We start from the raw sequence: 15,092 nt of genomic DNA on the forward strand, positions 1-15,092 counted from the left end.
GCAAGAAGAGCCGCGTACTCCTCTTCCATCGCGCGACGCCAGTGAGGATCCGTCAAAGGCGTCGCTGACAGAGGAGGGTATCGGAGAGACCCGCGGCTCTCCCTCGGTGGCGGAGAGAGTCGCAGCCTGAGACGCCATCCGCCGAGTCATCATGAGATGGATATGCCGAGGATCCCGATAGATGACTGGTGGGTGGTACACCTCCGGCTCGGCTCGAGAGGGAGCCGGAGGAGGCGGCGGCGGCGACGGCTCCGGTGTCGGCGTCGCAGGAGCCTCCGGAGCAGCAGACGGCGCCGGTGTCGACGCTGAACGACGCCGGTACACCTGCATCGGCTCAGCGTACCGCTGCGGCGCCAGGGTTGGCGCCGAGCGACGCCGGTACACCTGCACCGGCTGAGCGTACCGCGCAGGTGCAGGGGAAGGCACCGGGGCTGCGCGTGGCGCAGCCAGGGTTAACCTTACCGGTGGGAACCGGTCCAGTTTGACCGGTTACCGGTCAAACCGGTCCGGACCGGTACCCAACCGGCCAAAATTCAAAATTTAAATTTAAATTCAAAAAATGAAAAATTCCCAAAAAATTTCTAAAAATACTTCAAGTTGCGGTGAATCTAATGGTATCAAATTTTCTCAAAAATTCGTTCATTTAGTATAGTTTGCGGGGATTTAAAGTTAAATCAAAAAAAAAAAAATAAAAAAAATGGGCCGGCCCATTAAGCCCACCAGTCAAACCGGCCGGTAAACCGGTCAAACCGGCCGGTAAACCGGTTGCACGGGAGCTTTTGAATTTGGATTTGAATTCAAACCGGTAAAACCGGTCGGTAAACCGGTCAAACCGGCCGGTAAACCGGTCGGAACCGGTTGCACGGGAGCTTTTGAATTTATTTGAATTTGGATTTGAATTCAACCGGTTCCGACCGGTAACCGGTCCGGTAAACCGGAACCGGAGCCCGGCGGTTACCGGTTACCGGTCGGGAAATAAAACCCTGGGCGCAGCGGGAGACACCGGGTCCGCGCGCGGCACCACTGGAGGTCCGGGGGCCGCGCGTGGCGCGACTGCGGGCACCGGGGCCGCGCTCGGCGCAGCAGGGATCACCGGAAACGGTGCCGGTGTGCCTGGAAAACCTGCAGGAAAAGGATAGACAGGTAACAGTGGCTGAACCACCGGGTCAGTCGGAAACAGAGACTCCAGCTCGGGGTCAGGAGAAGGTGTGGAGGAGGTGGAGTAGTGGAAATCCGACTCGTCAAAGACGACGTGTCGGGAGATCAGAACGCGGCGAGAGGTGAGGTCAAAGTATCGGTACCCTTTGTGGTCAGGGGAGTACCCGAGGAACACACGAGTCGAGCGGGGCGCCAGCTTGTGAGAAGCGGTGGCGGAGGTGTTAGGGTAACACGCACACCCGAAGACCCGAAGGTGGTCATAGCGAGGAGGGGTACCGAAGAGAGCGTGGTGTGGAGTGGGAGCAGGAGAAGCAGTGGACGGAAGGCGGTTGAGCAGGTAGGTGGCGGTGTGGAGGTTCTCAGCCCAGAAGCGCGGGGGCAGAGAAGCCTGGATCAGAAGGGTGCGCATGACGTCGTTCGTCGTGCGAATCATCCGCTCAGCCTTGCTATTCTGAGGAGAGGTATACGGACAAGACATACGCAGCTGAACACCCCGAGACAGGAAGGACCGGGAGGTGGAGTTATCGAACTCCCGTCCGTTGTCACACTGGACGGCCTTAACGGTGAGGCCGAACTGAGTGGACACCCAGGCAAGGAAGTGGAGGAGGGTGGGGAAGGTCTCAGACTTGGCGCGCAAAGGGAAAGTCTAAGAGTAATGCGAGAAATCATCAACAATGACCAGATAATATTTATAGCCAGACATGCTGAGTACAGGAGATGTCCACAGGTCACAGTGAATCAGATCAAAAGCATGCGCAGCATGCGAAGGAGAAGAAGAAAACGGAAGTCTAACATGACGACCTAACTGGCACGCATGACAGAGGTGCTAAGCAGGAGCTCTTGTACATGGAACATCGGTACTACGGCTGAGCTGAGTCAAAACGTCGCGGCCGGGGTGACCAAGCCGGCGGTGCCAGGTGGTGGAAGAAGGCGTCATGGCAAAAGCAGTAGACGAAGAACCGAAGGCGAGGCAGCGGAAGCATGTGAACCATTTGAGGAGCAACAAGAACATTAGGAAGACGAGGAGCAGAACCCATGGCGGTGACAAGAAGGTAAGACCCATCACCAACCATGATAGAAGGACAAGAGGGGTGTGGGGGTCGGACAAAGGAGAGGATACCAGCATCAGGAGTGGTATGGAACGAGGCACCCGAGTCGGCGATCCACTCGGTGCTGGCCGGCGGCGTCAGTCCCATGGTGCTGAAGGACTGCGCCAGAGCGGCCTGGTCCCACCCCCCTGGCTAGGTCGGCTGCTGGCTGGTCTGAGCGGGCGGGGTCCAGGACGGCGCGAAGAGTGGAGCAGTGCCAGTGAACATGGCCGCCGGCTGGAGCTGAGAACGAGGCCCCCCTCCCGGACCCTGGAACGGCCACATCGAGATGCGCCCTGACCATGGGTTGCTGAAGGATGGCTAGGGCGTACCTCCAGGGGCAGGGGCAGGAGTGGGAGCCGGAGTCGGCGTGCCTCGATGGCCCCCAACCGTACCGGTACTCCCAGGAGCAGGGCCACCAATACCACCACCACCACGTCCACCCGCCGGCGACGTCCACGGCCCCCCTCACCTCCGGTCTGCCCGGCTGGAGCAGCACCAAGGAGGGTGGTGGCAGAAGCGGCGGAGGAGGCCGGTGGAGCAGCGACGAGCGCGGTGGGGGTGGGCGAGGACGATCCGGGAGCGAGACCCCTGGTGATCTCGAGGGCAAGGTCGTCCCGGACCTTCAGGGAGGGGAAGGGCCTCTGGCGGGCGATCCAGCTCTTCAGGTGGTCGTAGGTGCTGCTCAGGCCCCGCAGGACATTGAGCACCAATACCCGATCGGAGACGGGACACCCGAGGTCGTGAAGAGCATCGGCCATGCCCTTCATCCTCTGGCAGAACTCACCAACGGAGAGGTCCCCCTGCTGGAAGGTGCGGAAGGTGGCGTCGAGCTGGAGGGCGCGGTACTCGGCGTTGCCGAGGAACTGCCCCTCGAGCGCCACCCAGGCCTGCCGCGCGGTGCCGCCGTGGGTCCTAACGAGGTCCTGAAGATCCAGGGAGATGGTCCCGAATATCCAGGACATGGCGACGCTGTCGAGGCGCAGCCACACCGCGTCCCGCGCCTCGATCGGCGTGTCGAGGAGGACGTGGTCGTCGAGGGCGTAGTGGCGGAGGGCGAGCAGAACCTTGTCCTGCCAGCGTCCGTAGGAGGAGGACGTCGGGTCGAGGAGGACAGTGACCAGGGCCCTGATTTTGTGGAGGTGGAGCTGGGCGACCATGGGGTCGGTCGGGTCGTGCCGGGCTCCAGATCCAGCGGGCGGGGCCTGGCGGGAGGAAGAGGCGCCGGGCTCGGGGTCGACGGGCAGCTGGCCGGAGGAGACGCGGAGGAAGTGCTCCGCCCTGGCGACCCGGAGAGCGGAGGCGTCGGCCGCGGCGCGCTCGCGCTCCCCGGCGAGGGCAGCCATGCGGACCCACTCCTGGGCCGCCGAAGCCTCCGACTTGTCGGCGAGGAGGGCCGCGGCGAGAGCGGCGTTGGCCTGTTGCCCGCGGAGGGCAGCGGCGGAGAGCGGCTCATCCGCGGGCGACATCCCGAGCCCGGTCCACGCGGCATCAGGCGCGTCGTCGGTGGCGGGCCGCTTGCCCGCAGCGACAGCGCCGCGGTGGGCCGCAGCGGCGGCGGCGGGATCCTGAAGCAGCGGCAGCGCGGCCTCCAGGGCAGCCGGATCGGCGCCCGCGGCATGCAGCAGCTGTGCCGCGGCCCGCAGGATGGCCGGATCGACGGCGGCGGCCTGCTGGGCGGCGACGGCGGCAGCAGGTGCGCCCGCGGCCCCGGCAGCCTGCTGGGCGGCGGCGGCGGCAGCTGCGTCCGCGGCCCGCCCCTGCTCAGCTGCGCCCGTGGCCCCAGGGGCCTGCTGGGTGGCGGCGGCTGCGCCCGCGGCGGCGCCCGGCGCAGGCTCTAGGGCCGCCAGGGCGGCGGCCGGGTCGCGCCAGGGGCCGGCGGCAGCCTGGGGCAGAGCAGGGGAGGAAGGAGGGGGGGGGGAAGGAGGAAGGGGAGAGGGAGGGCGGCGCCGGCGGCCGGTGGCCGGCCATGGCTGCCGCCGCCGGCGGCGGCTGGGAGAGGAGAGGAGGGAGGAGAAGAGGGAACCCTTACCCTAGGCTAATGATACCATGTTTGAGGGAATAATTGATCCATTCCTCCAACCCTAGAAGGGTGGGTATATATAATTCCTATACATGGGCCTCTATACACATGGGCTCAATATACATCAACAGTTCTGATTTTGTGACCTAGTTTGTAGAACCAGTAGGTCAATAGATGGATTTTTGTTTTTTGAGGTTACCGAGAGCATATACAAAGGAACGATTACAAAGATGCCCCTATTTACTAAGCATAAACTAACATAAAGTGACATTATTATCAAAACTGCTACTAAACATTTAAAGTTCCACCAGAGACATTAATCTAAACAGATGTATTTCTGTTGTGGTGAGTTCCATTGTATCCTCTGAGCGATTCATATCAGATGTGGTCATATAAGAAGTTAAAGGAGTGTGATCTGGTGAGATACATGCCCTAGCTTCCCTCGCTGTAGTTTCTGGCCATTTAGCTGTTTGAATGGATTGTATGATTGATGTCCATGATCCATTGAGTGTTATTTACTGAAGCATGTTCTGGGTTATATAGACAATACAAAGAAGTGAGGGAGTGCTTAAACTTATCAAAGCTGTATTAATTTTCATGCACTAACTTCTGTCAAAAAAAATCACGCACTAACCAATTCACTTAAAAGCTTTAGTTGTTTGGTGAATGTAGGCAAAGCACTGATATCAGGACTCTGAGCATCTAGTCTAATATAGGTATTACGCATTGGTGTAAATGACAAGGGTGCTTCAGCGCAAGGGGTGCTGGGGCCACAAGTGCATGCCTTGGCTAGTTAACCTTGTGCCAAGTTTTGTTTTAGTATTTGATAAAATAAACTTCTATGGGTCTTCTACTCAATACCTTCATTTCTGATAATTGTACCGAGTTTTGCGCACAAACCAATTCGCCCAAAGCTTAAGCTGCCAGGAAATGCTGGGCATGTGGTCATATTTCAACAGGCACCTCAGTAGATTGCATGTGTAACAGTGCAATTATCGATGGAAGTTGATGACTGCTATAGGGACAACTAAGGCCTCTTTGAATCAATTAATCTATTCCATGAGGCGATTTAAGTTCTTCTACTTTCTTCTAAGTTGTACCATCATATTAGGCGCTGACATGCTTATGTCAATTAACTGAACTTTTTTCTGCTTCTTAATTGCAGCCACCATCTATAGTTACAGATGTGGACTGCACAGCATGTGATTTCAATCGTCCTGGCAAAAATTGCCTCAGAAAGCTTGAATGGGTCTGGCGAGGAGAGACCTACATGGCAAAAAAGAAGTACGTTTTACAAATTATGTAATCTGAAATCTGATGAATTTCTGATCTAATGCTATTATGTCTATTATGTTTTGTAGTGACTATTATCACATAAAGAGGCAAATTGAGTCAGAGCTGATTCAATTTGGTGGTATCGCATCGTCAAAGCCTTTTCTTGACCTCTCAAAGCCCGAACATTTACTTAAACTAAAGGATCGTTTAAAGAAATACTGCCAAAAGGTACTGTTTTCAAACTCATGGGTAAATTCTCTTTTGGTAAGCCTTAGGTGAATGTCCTTATGTCACAATGCAGGTGCACAAAAGAGTAGTTGATAAACCAATTACAGAAGTTAGAGAAGCTGGAATATGCATGCGTGAAAATTCATTCTATGTAGACACAGTACGAAGGTCAGTCCAATGCTTGCTATATTCTACATTCTAGGTTTTCATGTATCAAACTGCAGTTCTCTCTCTCCCCGAATATGCATAGCATTTGCTACTGATGATTTAGATGGCATGCTCTAAAATATTCCCTTCATTTGATAATTCCAGCTTTCGTGATAGAAGATATGAATACAAAGGTCTTAACAAAACATGGAAAGGAAAATTGGCAGAAGCTAAAGCCAGTGGAAATTCTATGAAAATTCAGGAAGCGCAGGTTCAATGATGCACTATGCATCATAATACCTTGTTCATGTTTCAGGCATCTTAACTTTTTTCCTTATCCCACTTGTCTTTTGCAGGACATGGTTGTTCTATATGATTCTTTGCAACTTGCTCACAAGTGCATATTGAATTCTTTTTATGGATATGTCATGCGCAAGTATGTAAAATTTGATTACAACATGGTTTTCATTTGTCTTCATCTAGTATATTAGCTATGTAATAATGACATATCTGTTGTAATTTAGGGGAGCAAGGTGGTACTCTATGGAAATGGCTGGTGTAGTTACATATACTGGTGCGAAGATTATCCAAAATGCTCGGTTACTTGTAGAAAAAATTGGAAGGCCACTGGAACTGGATACAGATGGCATTTGGTGTGTTTTGCCTGGTTCTTTTCCAGAGAACTTTACTTTTAAGACAAAGTGAGTAAAGTAGAGCACTCAAACTTAATTTTAAATCAACCTGTTTCATCATAATATTATGAAAACTTTCATATAGCTGCTGTATAGCTAATTCAAGACTGTATAGTCTGTCCAAGATATTTCTATGATTGCGGATTGCCTATGTTGAGTGTAGTGCTTTCTTGATTGCCTTTTCATCCTTATGGTTTCTAACATTTGACCATGCGCTGCTTCTTTTGTAATTTGATCAATGAGTTGAGGCATAAGGTTATCAGGAAGCGATTTAAACATGACATCAGGATAATTCCAGAAGAAGGATTTGTTGCATCTTAGAACTGAGCAATTATTATGACCTCTTTCCCAAAGTAGTTTCCTTTGTTTACTGTGCAGATTTTTCTCCGAGGCACAACTTTGACTACTCATTCTCAATTTAACACTTATTGGTGATGTTTCAGAGCTGGGAAGAAGCTAACGATATCTTATCCCTGTGTCATGCTTAATGTTGATGTTGCGAGAAATAACACTAATGATCAATATCAAGTAAGAAATACATGTCTTGTTCTTCTGCAAGGTCTGTATTCTTCTCATCAATGTTAATAATGTCATTAATTTCTTGATTTCTTTGTTCTACTAGACGCTGAAAGACCCAGTAAATAAGTTATATGCAACACACAGTGAGTGTTCCATTGAATTTGAGGTTGATGGACCTTACAAGGTGAGTACTTTGATGGTATTAAGTATTAACGTTTCCCTTCTTCATCCAAATTGTTTCAACTACTCCAAAAGACTGATATGTCTTACTTTTGTGAACTTCGCAACGCATCTTCTTAACATAATAGGCCATGATCCTACCTGCCTCTAAAGAGGAAGGGATTCTGATAAAGAAGAGGTATGCTGTCTTCAATGAAGATGGCACCTTGGCTGAACTTAAAGGTTTTGAGATTAAGCGTAGAGGTGAGCTGAAGCTCATAAAAGTTTTTCAGGTATATGCTTCCTTTCAGCATCAGTTATTTCACCATTCTCTTCGTTGAATTTTTTACACCTGATCGCAGATATTAATAAATGGGAACAAAAGAAGGCTACATGCTCCTAGCCTCTTTCCAAATTCTTGCTTTACTACCCCGTTTAATTTGTTTCTTCGAGATCACCCTTCTATAATACTCCCTTCCACGTTTATAAGGTGTACTAGAACATGGCACGGTCTTCCAAGTAACACTTTGACCATTCATTTCTCATATGTTATATCACTTATGGTTATGAACTTATATCATGGTAAAGCATATTTGATTACGAATCCAACCATATAAAGTTTACATTATATAAATAAAAAAATTAATAGTCAAATTATTTGTCAAAGATAGAAAAGTTTGAATCTTGATATGCGTGTACGCCTTATAAACGTGAAAGGAGGGAGTAGTAGTTACTGTTAAGTATGATCAGGGCCTGAGGCCCATATAGACTACCTCATATACCACAACTGCTGTCTCTGTTCTCTCTCTTCTCCCCCATTCACTGATCCAAGGTAACATGGTACAGAGCAGGTAGGGTTAGGGATACCTCATCCCACCCGAGATCCACTATTCTGCCGCCGCCGGCCGTCCGGCGGCGCGGATCCGCGAGTTGCGGACCCGTTTTGCAGCCGCCCGTCGCGGCTCGCGTGCGGGAGCGGCCTGTCGCCGCCCCGTCTCATCGCCCGTTCACCAGCTCCGCCTGCCGCCCGTCGCGGCTGTCGCGGCCGCCCTTTGCAGCCTGTCCCCGCCTGTCACGGCCGCCCGTCGCGCCCGTCCTCGCGTCGCCCGTCTGCCGTCGCGGCCTTCGTTCGCGCGCCCTAGTCCCGCTCGCCCGTCCGTGCGCACGCACGCGCTCGACTGGGCGCCGGCCGCCTGCTGTCGCCCGTGCGCCCGTCGTCGGGGCTGAGGGAGGTGTGCAGCTGTGTGCTGCTGCCTCTGCTGCTCTGCAGGCCTCCGCCCGTCCTCTGTTTCAGTAGCCAGAGGGAGCAGCCCGTGCTGGTTTTGTGCTGCTGCTCTGCTAGTGCTGCTCAGCCTCTGCTCTCTTCTGCTGGTGCTGGTGCTACGCGTGAAGCTGTGTGCCTCTGCTCTGCTCTGCTCGTGGTCTGCAGAAAGGAAAGGAGGGGCAGCGCCTACCTCAGTTCTTCTATACTGCTGCCGCATAGTTGCTGCTGCTTCTGTTCAAGCACAGTCACTGCCCAGCTCTATTCTCTGGTTTGAGTACAAGTATCAGCATTTCTTCAACATTAAGTATAAGCATTTCTTCAACATATTGCAATCCAGTGTTATGGCTAGTGATATCAAACTTGATGCTGGGGTTCATACTAATGGAACCGTGTCAATCGCTGTTGCCTCTCAGAACATTGCTTCGCAGTCTTGGATTCTGGATTCAGGGGCTTCTTTTCATATGACGTCTGACAAGTCTAAGTTAGTATCATGTAAACCAGTCACTAATGCTACTTCTGTCCACACTGCTGATGGTACATCATGTCATGTTACTCACCAGGGTTCCCTTCACTCTCCCTATTTTTATATACCTGATGTTTCCTGCGTACCTCAGCTATCTATGAATCTTTTATCAGTGGGTCAAATAGCTGATATGAACTGCTTTGTTGGATTTGATGATTCATCATGTTTTATTCAAGATCGTCAGAGTGGAAGTGTGATTGGGACTGGTCATCGCCGTAGAGATTCTTCTAACCTCTATGTTTTGGACACCTTACATCTTCCTTCTTCCACTGCTCGTGTGTCATCTGCTGTGTCATCATCAGGGTCATCTTTCGCCAAGTGGCATCATCGTCTTGGCCACCTATATGGGTCTCAATTGTCTACCCTAATTCATGAGGGTCGTCTTGGTCGTATCCCTATTGATTCTAGTTTCCACTGCAAGGGTTGCAGGCTTGACAAACAGGTACAGCTCCCATATTCTAGTAGTACTTCTCATTCCACTCGACCTTTTGATCTTATTCACTCAGATGTCTGGGGTCCTTCACCTTTTGCTTCCAAGGGTGGTCACAGTTACTATGTCATTTTCATTGATGACTATTCTCGATACACTTGGATCTATTTTATGAAACATCGATCCCAACTGTGTTCTATTTACCAGTCCTTTGCTCGCATGGTGCACACTCAATTTTCCACTGCTGTTAGAGTTTTTCGTTCTGATTCTGGAGGTGAATACTTGTCGTCACCTTTTCGCCAGTTTCTCACCTCCGAGGGCACCCTTGCTCAGCTCTCATGTGCAGGTGCTCATGCTCAAAATGGTGTTGGTGAACGTAAACATCGCCATCTTATTGAGACTGCTCGCACACTTCTCATTGCATCATTTGTGCCTTCTCATTTTTGGGGAGAAGCTGTCTCTACTGCTGTTTATCTTATTAATCGGCAACCTTCCTCCAAACTTGCTGGTAAATGTCCTGGTGAGGTTCTTTTTGGTATACCTCCTAACTATGACCATCTCCGAGTTTTTGGGTGCACGTGCTATGTCTTGCTGGCACCTCGTGAGCGAACTAGGTTAACTGCCCAGTCTGTTGAATGTGTTTTTCTTGGTTATAGTCCTGAGCATAAGGGTTACCGTTGTTATGATCCTTCCTCTCGTCGCATGCGTATCTCTCGTGATGTGACATTTGTTGAGAATCATCCGTTCTTTTACAACCCTTCTACTCAGCCCTCAGTATTCGCCCACAGAGTCCACATTGTTTCTTTTTCTTCCTCCTATTTCATCCAGCGATACTGCTACTACAACACCACCACCACCTGTTACACTTATTCCCGATCCCACTCCTTCCATCACACCCATTCCCGTTGAGCCTCCACCACCACCCTCCACTCTCTAAACCACCTGTCACAAAAGTTTACACTCGTCGTCCCAAAGCTCCTACCGAACCTCCATCTGATCCGCCTTCCTCGGCCACTCCTGATGCTCCTGTTTCTAATGATTCTAATACTCTTCATCAGTCACATGATGTTTCTGATGAGTCACAGATTGGTCAGCACTACAATTTACGTGATCGTACCACTATTGAGCGACCTGACAGGTTTGGTTTCTCACGTGTTGGTGCTGTTATTGATGAGCCATCCACTTATCATGAAGCTGCCAATATTCTAGAGTGGCAGGCTGCTATGACTGAGGAACTAGCTGCACTTGAGCGCACATGTACTTGGGATCTTGTTCCATTACCATCTCATGCAGTACCTATCACATGCAAATGTGTATTCAAAATTAAAATCAAATCAGATGGTTCTATTAAGAGATATAAAGCCCGCTTGGTTGCCAGGGGTTTTCAGCAAACTCAAGGTCTTAATTATGATGAGACATTTGCTCCCGTTGCTCACATGACCACTGTTCGCACTCTAATTGCAGTGGCTGCTTCTTGTTCTTGGACTATCTCTCAGATGGATGTTAAGAATGCCTTTTTCCATGGTGATTTACATGAGGAAGTGTATATGCAACCCCCACCAGGTGTCCATGCACCTTCAGGATATGTTTGTCGTCTTCGTCGTGCATTATATGGTCTCAAACAGGCTCCTCGTGCTTGGTTTCAGCGCTTCGTTTCTGTGATACGGGCTGCAGGCTTTTCACCAAGTGAACATGATCCAGCCTTATTTATTCATCATTCTCCGCATGGATGTACTTTGCTTCTTCTATATGTTGATGATATGTTGATTACAGGAGATGATATAGAACACATTTCTCATGTGAAGAAGCAACTTGGGGAGCAATTTCAGATGTCTGATTTAGGTCCTCTCAGTTATTTCTTAGGGATTGAGGTTTTGCATTCTGCCAAGGGTTATTATCTTTCTCTGTCCAAATATATACAAGATCTTCTTGCTCGCTCTGGCATTACTGATAATAGGACGGCTGCAACACCTATGGATCTTCACTTGCAACTTCGTCCTACTAATGGTGTTCCCTTGGAGGATCCCTCTCGGTATAGGCATATTGTCGGGAGTCTTGGTTATCTCACTGTTACTCGACCTGACATTGCTTATGCTGTGCATATCTTGAGTCAGTTTGTGAGTGCTCCTACATCGATTCACTTTGGACACTTGCTTCGTGTCCTACGGTACTTAAGGGGGACATCATCTCAGTGCTTACTCTATGCTCATGATAGTCCACTACGTCTTCATGCTTACTCGGACTCCACTTGGGCGAGTGATCCCACAAACCGTCGTTCAGTCACTGGTTATTGTATTTTTCTTGGTTCTTCGCCTCTTGTTTGGAAGTCCAAGAAGCAGTCAGCTGTATCTCGATCAAATACGGAGGCAGAACTTCGAGCACTTGCCACTACCACTTCAGAGATTGTATGGCTTCAATGGTTGCTAGCTGATTTTGGTATTTCCTGTGATACCCCCACACCTCTCCTTTGTGATAATACCGGAGCCATACATATTGCAAATGATCCTGTGAAGCATGAACTCACAAAACATATTGGTGTTGATGCCTCTTTTACTCGGTCTCATTGTCAGCAACAGACAATTGCTCTTCAGTATGTGCCATCAGAGTTGCAAGTAGCAGATTTCTTCACCAAAGCACAAACTCGAGAGCAACATCGACTTCATTTGCTCAAACTCAATGCTTCTAATCTTCCACCTCCGCCTTGAGTTTGAAGGGGGGTGTTAAGTATGATCAGGGCCTGAGGCCCATATAGACTACCTCATATACCACAACTACTGTCTCTGTTCTCTCTCTTCTCCCCCATTCACTGATCCAAGGTAACAGTTACTAACAGACAAAGAGAGCAAATCTTTTTATTCAGAGAAGAACGAATCATTATATAGTGCAGAATACACTTAAATGAGGTGGGGCAGTTAGATATATAGCCATGTGTCTTCTTAAATCCTCAAACATCATATGCGATGGAACATTTTTGTTGTCCTAATAAAAAATCAAGCAGAAGAAGAATGGGGCACTGTTTATGCTCCAAAGGGAATACAGGGAGATAATAATTCCATTTTTTGGCACAAAACTGTGGGGGAGTTCACTGCAGTGCCTTTTCATTTATAAAATGGGATTAGTTATTTACAAACAGATAAAAAGGAGAAAAAAGAAACAGAAAAGGACAGAAGTTGAAGGGAACAAATTAGACAAATCTGCTTTGGCCATTGGATAATGATTTGTTTGAGGCTTTCTTGAACCCTTGTGGAGTTGAAGGACTTGTTTTTCGAAGCGAAAATTGGTTGTGTAGCATTGAAAGATGACGATTTCCGTAAAATACCACTGAAATCATTCCATCCCGTGAAATACCATCGAAACATGCAGAGTTACCTTGAACTAGCATTCTGTCACGTTTTCCGTCGTGCTCGCCGTCAGCTCCGCTTGCCTGTTCGTGCGGCTGGCTTCTGCCTCTAGCTCGCCGCTTCGTGCTCACCTGCCTCGTCGCGCTCCCCCGCCCGGCCGCTCAGCTGCGGCCTCGCCGTGCGCTTGCCGTCAGCCCGCCTCCTGGTTGGCGAAGACAACGGCGTCACGGCGGCGGTAGCCCTCCTCGTGCTAGCGTGTGCACGACTACTTCCATCGCTTGCCGTCAGCTCGCACCGGCGCTCGCATCGCCTCTGCTCAACTAGCGTGTATCAAATCAGCCCCTGTGCTCGACTCGCCGGACCTCGACTTGCCGGAGCTCGATTAGTTCGAACAGGACATCGATTCGACCGAGCAGGACCTCGAATCACCGGAGCTCGAGGTCACGACGGCTCGGCGTGGCCGGGAGCAGAGCTCGCCAGCGCGGCCGGGGCGGCGGAGCTTCCTCGCGCCTCCGCCAACAGAGCTTCCCCGCGCGGGGTCGGGGCGGCAGACCTTGCGGCTCTTGCCCGCAGCGCCGGCCACGGAGCACCCGCACGCTGCCCAAGATGGAGCATGCACCGCCCGCCCGCGCTGGAACCCTCGCACGCTGCCACCGACGGAGCTCGCGGGTCACAGCTCCCCTGCTTGGGTCGCCGACGTGCCCGCCTGCCCCCGTGCCGGTGCTCGCTGGGGCTGGCCGCGCCCGCCCCCTGCGTCACGGCTCACCAGGGCAGGCCACCCCCACGCTTGCCGCTCCAGTGCCGGCCTACCTCGCCGCCCTTGGCCTAGCCATCTCCCGCGTCGCTGCCAGCCACCCCGCGCTCGCCACCTCCTGCGCCGGGGCCGGCTGCCCCGTACCCACTTTCTCCTGTGCTCGGGCTGTCGGGCACCGGGGCCTGGCCACGCCATGGGCCCGCCAAATCCTGCGCCAAGGCCGGCCACTGCCGCATCCGACTGCCCCCGCGCTCGGGCTCGCCGAGGCCGGCGGCCCCCGCGCCGGGACTCGCCGATGCCAGCCACGGCCGCGCCCTACTGCCCCCCGCCGGGGCTCGCCGAGGCTGGCGGCCGTCGCGCCCTCTAGCCCTCGTGCCCGGGCTCGGCGAGATGGGTGGTCCTCGCGCTCGGGCTCACCGAGGCCAGCCGCGGCCGCGCCCTACTGCCCTCGCGCCGGGGCTCGCCGAGGCCTGTGGCCGCAGCGTCTTTGCCCGCTAGCCCCGCGCCGGTGCTCGCCGCCCCTGTGCCGTCGTGGGGGAAGCCAGGGAGAAGGGAGGAGCTGGAGGCGGCAGCGGCGGCTCGGGCGTCACCTTCTTGCCCTGCTGCTGAGAGAGGAGGAAGGGAGGGGATGATGGGGGCAGCGAGGAGGAAGAAGGAGCTCGCGACGGACGAGTTAGCGGAACACGCGACGGAATGGTAGTTCGGGTTAACGTGGACTCTTTCGATGCTATTTTACGGAACGGAGGTCTTTTAATGGTATTTTGTGGAAACGACGATCTTTTGATGGTATGAGACCAATTTTCCCTTTTTCGAATCTCATGATTCAATGTGACTTTGTTTTTCAGAGTTTTTTCTATTCCATATTTTCCAAATCTTCCATTAATCAATGGTGAAAAATCTCCATAAAGAAGGGCTGCTGGAAGTTTCCTTTTACACTGTAGATCTTTGTGTATAAGTTTTCCATCAGTTGGCTAATTAAATTTCTTACATTTAATATGAGGAAAAATGTTTTGTTTGCAGGCTGAGGTATTTGACAAATTTCTCCATGGTTCAACGTTGGAGGAATGCTATTCTGCTGTTGCCTCTGTTGCTAACCGGTGGTTGGATCTACTGGATGTAAGTGATTTGTATAATGAACTTTATTCTCTAAAGCCTCAACTGAAAAACCAGCTTATGTTATTAATCCATGCAATACATATACAATTTTTTGTCTGTTACAGAATCAGGGAATTGATGTTGCTGACAGTGAGTTGCTTGATTTCATTTCGGAATCAAGCACAATGAGTAAATCTTTAGTTGACTATGGGGAGCAGAAGTCATGTGCTGTAACTACAGCAAAAAGACTTGCTGAATTTCTTGGAGATTCAATGGTTAAAGACAAAGGACTACATTGTCAATATATCGTCGCTCGGGAACCACAAGTAAGTTTTGAAGTGTTGCACTAATTAAAAATCATTTAGTTAGAAATCTTTAAATTAGGATAATTCCCAC

General features: G+C 51.2%; 1 protein-coding gene across 3 annotated transcripts in view; it reads left to right on the forward strand.

The window, feature by feature from the left end:
• The window catches only part of LOC120655840 (DNA polymerase epsilon catalytic subunit A-like), a 34,308-nt gene that overhangs the window by 8,675 nt on the left and 10,541 nt on the right, over window positions 1-15,092 (forward strand). For 2 of the 3 annotated variants that reach the window (XM_039933803.1, XM_039933800.1), the window contains exons 16-26: window positions 5,435-5,553; window positions 5,631-5,772; window positions 5,846-5,940; window positions 6,085-6,190; window positions 6,276-6,355; window positions 6,444-6,620; window positions 7,055-7,139; window positions 7,234-7,314; window positions 7,439-7,582; window positions 14,622-14,717; window positions 14,822-15,022. In XM_039933803.1, coding sequence (XP_039789737.1) covers window positions 5,435-5,553; window positions 5,631-5,772; window positions 5,846-5,940; window positions 6,085-6,190; window positions 6,276-6,355; window positions 6,444-6,620; window positions 7,055-7,139; window positions 7,234-7,314; window positions 7,439-7,582; window positions 14,622-14,717; window positions 14,822-15,022 — 1,326 coding nt within the window. The remainder of the gene's footprint in view (window positions 1-5,434; window positions 5,554-5,630; window positions 5,773-5,845; window positions 5,941-6,084; window positions 6,191-6,275; window positions 6,356-6,443; window positions 6,621-7,054; window positions 7,140-7,233; window positions 7,315-7,438; window positions 7,583-14,621; window positions 14,718-14,821; window positions 15,023-15,092) is intronic. The other variant, XM_039933802.1, reaches the window with a different exon arrangement.

The sequence above is a fragment of the Panicum virgatum genome, chromosome 1N (genome assembly GCF_016808335.1).
Source record: "Panicum virgatum strain AP13 chromosome 1N, P.virgatum_v5, whole genome shotgun sequence".
NCBI classification, from domain to species: Eukaryota; Viridiplantae; Streptophyta; class Magnoliopsida; order Poales; family Poaceae; genus Panicum; species Panicum virgatum.